This window comes from Cucurbita pepo, chromosome 9 (assembly GCF_057944985.1).
Source record: "Cucurbita pepo subsp. pepo isolate OVF chromosome 9, ASM5794498v1, whole genome shotgun sequence".
Taxonomy (NCBI): Eukaryota; Viridiplantae; Streptophyta; class Magnoliopsida; order Cucurbitales; family Cucurbitaceae; genus Cucurbita; species Cucurbita pepo.
Genome location: NC_141806.1, coordinates 6040199 through 6047726, shown reverse-complemented (window position 1 = coordinate 6047726; position 7528 = coordinate 6040199). Strand labels below are relative to the sequence as shown.

The window sequence follows — 7528 nt, the reverse complement described above, 5'->3', positions numbered from 1 at the left end:
GGCGTCTACTTCATCCCGAGGCTCAAGGCTAATCTTGTGAGCCTGGGTCAACTCGATGAGGCCGGCGCCACATTTCCATCGAGTGCGGGCTGTTAAACGATGTTTGCTCACGCAAGTTCGGCGCACGGCAAACTGCCTTTACATCTTGGAGTTGGTGATAGAACAATTGGTTAGCCTCTCGATTAGGACCAAAGAAGTATCTTGGAGGTGGCACGCAAGGTACGGGCATTTAAACTTTCCTGCTCTACAAAAATTACACAGGGAGGAGATGGTGCACGATTTGCCGGTAATCAAAGGCGTGAACAAGCTGTGCGACGGGTGCCTCATCGGTAAACAGAGGCGCACCCCCTTTCCGTCTCGGACATCCTACCGCGCCGGTGAGCCAGTGGAGATTGTACACGGTGATATCGTTGGCCCATCAAGCCGGCGGCCCCAGGCGGTAAGACCTTCTTCCTCCTGCTCGTCGATGACAAAAGCCACTTCATGTGGCTAATCCTGCTGCAAGCGAAAAGTTAGGCGGCAGAGGCGATTAAGCGCATCCAGGCGCGAGCGGAGGCCGAATGCGGGAAGAAGATGCAAACGTTGTACACAGACCGAGGTGAAGAATTTACCTCAACGAGCTTCGGTAAGTACTGTGACAAGCTTGTGACAAGCTCGGCATGCAGCGACAACTAACGTCGCCCTACTCCCCCTAGCAGAACGGGGTGGTGGAACGCCAAAATCAGACCGTCGTCGGGATAGCAAGGTCATTATTGATGACGACTGGGATGCCTGGGAGGTTATGGGGAGAGGTGGTAATGACGACAATCTACCTCCTCAATCGTTCACCAACGCGAAGCCTCGACGAGAAGACGCCACACGAGGCTTGGTACAACAAAAAGCTAGCACTACATCATCTCCGAGTGTTCGGTTGCATCGCATACATGGAGGTAGCGCGTCCACACCTTGCCAAGCTCGATCCCAGGGGGCTAAAAGTCATCTTCATCGGCTACAAACTCGGAAGCAAGGCATACAGACTCTATGATCCTGCTGGGGGGCGAGCTTACGTGTCTCGCGACGTCATCTTCGACGAAAGCACCTTCTGGCAGTGGAATGACATGATCGAGGCAGACCACAATCCAAATCAATTCAGGGTGGAGTACCTCGTCACCAAGCCAAAAGAAGGAGGAGAACAGTGTCACGGTCCTACATTTTTGGTCGTGCGGCGTCGTGATCTTGACACCCTCACGACTAGCCTTGAGGAGAAATTAAGCCCCATATATGTTTTTTGCCCCGGCGGACCTTAGGTGAGGTTTGTCTAAGCCCATCGAACATCGCTTGTGTGGAATCCAAGCTTGTTCGACCACACACGCCGCCTGCGCGTGCATGTTCAATCGTCTGCGACACATCCGACTTGCCTCTACGCTAGGCCAAGTCATTCGGCTCGACCTTGGCTCTGCTCGGGCCAAGGTCTCTCAATGCAATGTCGCGTCTCATCTCGTCATCTCGATCCCCATCGACAGGGTCCATATATCTTGACGCCATCTCGAGTCTCGGGAATGTCATCGGCCATCATAACACGTTCGGTCATGCCATCGAGAATGGGCTCGCGTGTCGTTCATCTCATCGGGACTTCCCGAGCATCCATCCATCTGGGTTCTATCGAGGCATAGGCCCTAATTTGAATTTGAATTCGAACACTTCGAACTCTTAACCGGCTAATGCTATCCGGGTTCTATAGTATATATTTAGCGCATATTCTCTAATTCAAATTCGAACTCTTTCGTCACATTGTTCTAATGTTTGGTCCGATATGAGCTAGTAGGGGACCTAATAGACCTACAGATCATGAGCTCCAACGATTCAAGATTAACCGGCTAAACTCATTAACCTAGTTAACCAACATTCGTTAACTGTCCTATGACACTTCATTATAACCTAGTAGTTGCACTCTCCTCACTATAGATATATTTCTGTCCATTTGATATAACCATAATTCGTAATTCCATCCTTCATAGGTTGTTCGTAACTAGAGATGGGTCAATTTATCGTTCTAAGTCCATCCTTCATACCTTGAAGTTCCTTCTTGTTCCTTAAGAAAAAAAGAAAGAGGTTAATAATTAGTAGTTTTAAGTAATCTATTGGAGGCATAATACAAAATGGAAAAAAAGATATGGTTGTAGGTTAATAATTATTTGATGGGCCAATAAGTGAAGCGGCTTGAGAATTGGAGGACTATAAGCGGTGTGACATGTTATTTTAGGTAAAGTTTTCCGTCCTATGGGAAAGTACGATCTTCATTTAAATAGGATACAAACTACCAATTAAACCTACCAATTAAAGGATAGAAATAAATATACTGTTAACTAACTTTTAAAAATGAGATAAAATATACTACCAACGAACTCCTAAAAGTAAGGAAAAAAATCATAATTAATTACCGTATATAAAATATATTTTAACACCACTGATTACAATCATGCAACATATATTCCAAAAATATCTTTATATCTTAAATCAAATTTTTTAATACTCCCCCTCAAATTGGAGAATGTAGGTCAATCACAGCCAACTTGTCATTTATCAAATCAAATTGTTGTCTCCCCAAACCTTGAGTGAAAATATTTGTCAATTGCATTTTAGTTGAAACATAACATGGTTTGATGATACAAACTTGTAGTTTTTCTCGAACTATATGGCAACCTATTTTAATGTGGTTCGTACGTTCATGAAAAACTGGATTGACTGCTATATGCAAAACTGCTTGATTATCACAATACAACATGCTAGTTCGAATAGCAAAACTTTCAAGTCTTCAAGAATGTATCTCATCCAAGTTAATTCACAATATGCTTATAATCTCAAATTGTTTTTAGATGGTAGTAGAAGTTCTTGATCAGGAGTAACTTTGATGTACCTTAGAATTTGAAGAGCAACCTAATGTCGTTCTCTTGATTCATGCATAAATTGACTAAGCCTACAAACTGAATACACTATGTCAAGCCTAGTAACATTTAAATATATTAATCTATCAATCAACTATCTGTATTTGCTTGGATCATTCAACTTCTCTCCTTCTACTAAGGAAGTTTCAGATTTTGCTCCATAGGAAATTTTTCTGGATGTGCTCTTGTAAGACCTGTGTCTTGAAAAATGCCTAAAGCATACTTCATTTGAGACATAAAAGTTCCTTTTCTAGATCGAGAAAATTCAATGCTTAGAAAAATTTCAAATTCCCTAAATCTTTGATAAGGAATTTCTCAAGTAAACAAGTCTTGAAATGTTGAATTTCTTTGAGATCACTGTCTGTCAACCGAATATCATAAACATAGATAAGAATTGCAGTGAAAGAAGTACCTATACTCTTAGTAAATAAAAAGTAATATGTTTTTGACTGAGTGTAGCCTGCATTTTGTATAGTGGTAGAGAATATGGAGAACCACTTGCAAGAAGCTTGTTTTAACCCATAAAGAGATTTATGTAGCCAACATACTGTATTCTCCCCCTATTAGTGAAGACCTGGTGTAAAGACATGTAGACTTCCTCGTCTAGATTACCATGGAGAAAGACATTTGAACATCTTGATGAGTGAACCATTTTCGAGAAGTAACAATAGTGAGTAAGCAACGAAGTGTAGTAATTTGTTGTAAGAGAAACTGTCTCGTTGTAATCAATACCTTCAACCTGAATGTAACCCTTTGCTATCAGTCGAGCTTTATAATGTTCAACAGAACCATCAAAGTTGTATTTAATCGTCTAAACCCAGCGATAGCCAATAGTTTTATAGCTAGGTGGTAGGAAAACGAGGGACTAAGTGTGATTACGTTCCAAATCTGCAATTTCAGCATTCAAAACCTACTGCCATAATGGGTTTCCAACGGCCTCATCATAGATTATAGGTTCTGTCTGAGCTATAATAAGAGCTAAAAAAGCATGTTGACTAAGAGAAAAATGAGAGAATGAAAGGTAATGATGAAGGGGATACTTGGTGCCAGTGCTGGAACTTGAGCTAGAGATTAAATGATTGGCTGCAGAAGACATCTCATAATCATTATGCCAAGGTGAAGGCTGTTTGGTACGAGTAGAATGTCGAAGTGGAACTGATGTATCAGGTGGGGTAGGATTAGAATTAGTGGGCGAATCTAGAGAAGGAATAGAAGGTGAAGGAGATGAAGAAATAGGAGGAAAATGAATGTTTGAGTAGAATGAATCATGGAGTGGTAAAATGGGAGTTGGAGAAGCTAATGTCAAAGTTTGTGAAGCTTATGAAAAAGGAAAATCATCTTCACAAAATTTAACATCATGGCCGATGAAGAATTTGTGAGATTGTATGTCATACAACTTGTAACCTTTGTGACTACTAGGATATCCTACGAAAACAAAAAGAATTGCTCGAGGTTCAAAATTTTTATTAAGATGTACTACAATTGCACAACATTTACAGCAAAAAAACTTTAAGATGATGAAATGTAGGTGGTCGTTTATAGAGTGCTTCAAAGTGTGTGTTGTTAGATAATAACGGGGACGATGTTTTATTTATAAGATAAACAGCAGTTAAAATGCACTATTCCCAAAAATTAAGTGGAACCTGTGACTCAAAGAGGGGAGACCTAGCGACATTGAGGATATGACGATGCTTATGTGCTACGACTCCATTTTGTTGTGGAGTATAACAAGTGCGCTGAAATTCAATGCCGTAAGAAGTAAAGAATGGTTGCAATGAGAGAAACTCAGTCCAATTGTTTGATCGTATTATCTTGATGGTAGTGTGAAATTGGGTTTGAACGAATTTAACAAAGTTCATTAACAAATGATGTACTTCTAAGTTATCTTGCATAAGAAAAACTCAAGTACATCGAGTAAAATCATCAACAATAGTGAGAAAAAAAACGCAAACCAGAATGGGTAGAAATTTTATGAGGTTCCCAAACATCAAAATGTAACAAATCAAAGGCAGAATATGTTGTTATTGAGCTTCTTGGAAAAGATAACCTAGTTTGTTTTTTCGAACGGGAAAATACTACAGTTATGAGAAAAAGTTGTATTATTCAGATGCAATTGATCCTCTATAAATTTAAAACGAGAAAATGAAGGATGACCTAGGTGTAAATGTCACAAATCATGACTGAGATACTTGATGAGGTGAAGATTTGATTGGAGATGAACAATATGATAGAGACCTCCGAATTGTTTATCCGAGCCAATCATCTTCCCCGTAGCCAATTCCTGCATAACACAAGAAATGATTGCAACCTTTGGTTCAGTCATAATAGAAGTTTTGGATATTATATGATACGTAGCTCTACTATCTAGAACCCATGAATTAGAAGTAACATTGTTAATGAATAATGCATGTAACGCCTCAAGCCCACCGCTAGCAAATATTGTTCTCTTTGAGTTTTTCCTTTCGAGCTTCCTCTCAAGGCTTTAAAACGCGTTTGCTAGAGAAAGGTTTCCACATCTTTATAAAGTGTGTTTCGTTCTCCTCCCCAACCACGGTGGGATATCACATCGTTTACAAAATATCTTTAATGATTTTTTTTTTTTTTTTTTTTTTTTTTTTTTTTTTTTATAGCATGTTAAAGATATACTTAAAATCTTTGATTTATATGGCAATCAAATCTGGTCATCTTCATTATCTTTGGTCAAGCAAGATGGATTCTCTATTGTGTGCCTTGTCATTATTGTTTTCTTACTCAAGTGGGAAATGGTTGTGGACGATGATGACACTCATTTTAGTCGATGGAACATAAGCCAAATCTACGGGAAGTCATCATTTTTGTCTTTCTTACGTTCATGGTTTTCTCTAAATTTATGAACTTTAGAAATTTCGTAAGTTATCTTTAGATTATTATCGAGCTTCAAATAAATTATTATAATTTTCTCGAGGCATAGGATTCTCATATAAACTTGTGAGAAGGAATAAATTTGAAGAAAGAGAAAGAGGGAGAGAGATTGGTCGAGAAATGAGAAATAATTTGAGAAGACTCCTACTATAAAGATAATAGTTTTGTATTGTTAGATATATGAGATAAAAATTATAAAATACATCCCTTTTGTATCTCGGTATGAATGGTTAACCAAACACAACTCTTCACAATGGTATGATATTGTTCCCTTTGAACTTCATGGCTATAGCTTTTCTTTGAGCAGAAACCTCTTGCCAATAGAAATAGTATTCTTTCAATATAAACTTATAATCATTCCCTAAATTAGTCGAGGTGGGACTTTCATCCAACGTGAATTTTTAAAACAAAATTTAATTTAATTTAATTTTTTTTTTAAAGATAACTATAAAAAGTTGAATTGCATTTTTTAATAAAAAAGTTAATTACAAAGTATTTTTAATTTTTGTTTGTTTCTATATATTTATTTTAGTATTTTTTTTTTTAGATAGGTTGATTAATTTAGCCTCATGCGTTTGAAAGATTCATTTGTGTTTTCTAATCCAATGAAATGGTATTGACTTCAATAATGCATGTTCGAATGTGTTTCCATACTTTATTCATTCATTTCTAGAGCGCAATAGGAAGCGCTTGAGATATTAATAACTTTCCCTTTTCCTTTTAATATAACATTACATACGACATTTTAGATCGGATTATCTAAGAAAAAAGAAAATTAAATTAGGGTTTTATTGATGAGTTAAGAGAGAGGCTTGAAGGACACGAGCTGCTTGGAATGCTCCCATTTCTTCTCCAACACGACCGCCTGATATTGCGCATCCAAACTTCCATCCTTGACTTCAATAACGAGGTGGTAGTTGATTCCAGAGGCGACCTGTGATTCGCCGCTAACGACCCTCTTGTATACGAAGTTGTTTTTGGATTCCAAGTTGTTCTCTTTCACAGCAAACTTTCCGATCTCTTGAATGTGCGGATCATCCACGTCTGCAATCGGCTTCCAAGAGCCGACTTGATTCTCGTTTTGAGCGATGACTAGGATCGGGAGGAGAAGGACGAGGAAGAGTGAAGCGGAGTAGGATTTCATTGTAAGCGTAGAGGAGGCGGGTGAATGAACAAATGATAGAAAGGAAAGTTTTGGTGAGGAGTGTGGTGTGTTAGAGCAATTTATAAAGTGTTTGGTCGTAAGGGATGCCAAATCATACTTATGGCAACCTAACCCTACTTTTTGTTTTTTCATAGGATTAAGAGACACCATTTCTAAAATTTACCATACCATGTTCCAACAATTCTCTCTAGGGACCTAGGATTAAAACATACTAGGGGTGTCTCCAGTCCAAACTAAGTTGGATGTGTATTACTTTTTTACATACGACACACACGTGCGAGCGTAAATTTTCAAGTGGTTTGCACCTCCCTGGACCCATCATAATCGAGCTAGTTGTCTGTAGCAACGTCTAGAAGTCAGTAAAACCCTGAATGTCGTGCTTGACAGGTAAATTTAAAAGCTCAAAACTAAACTCAAAACTTAAATATTGTCATGGACTTATATGTTTGAAATAAAATGTTGTTCCTGCTAAACAAACTATCTGGTTTGGGTTCCATGGTCTTCTTAGTTGAAGTCGCATTTGAGCTAAAAAAATCTT

At 38.5% G+C, this 7528-nt stretch overlaps 1 protein-coding gene across 1 annotated transcript; it reads right to left on the bottom strand.

Annotated features, from left to right (window-relative positions):
- Nucleotides 1-6624: 6624 nt before the first annotated feature.
- On the bottom strand, nt 6625-6969 carry LOC147791186 (cysteine proteinase inhibitor 8-like). Its single transcript, XM_087126968.1, has one exon. The coding sequence runs from the start codon at nt 6967-6969 to the stop codon at nt 6625-6627; it is 345 nt and encodes a 114-aa protein (XP_086983094.1).
- Between the last annotated feature and the right edge of the window lie 559 nt (nt 6970-7528).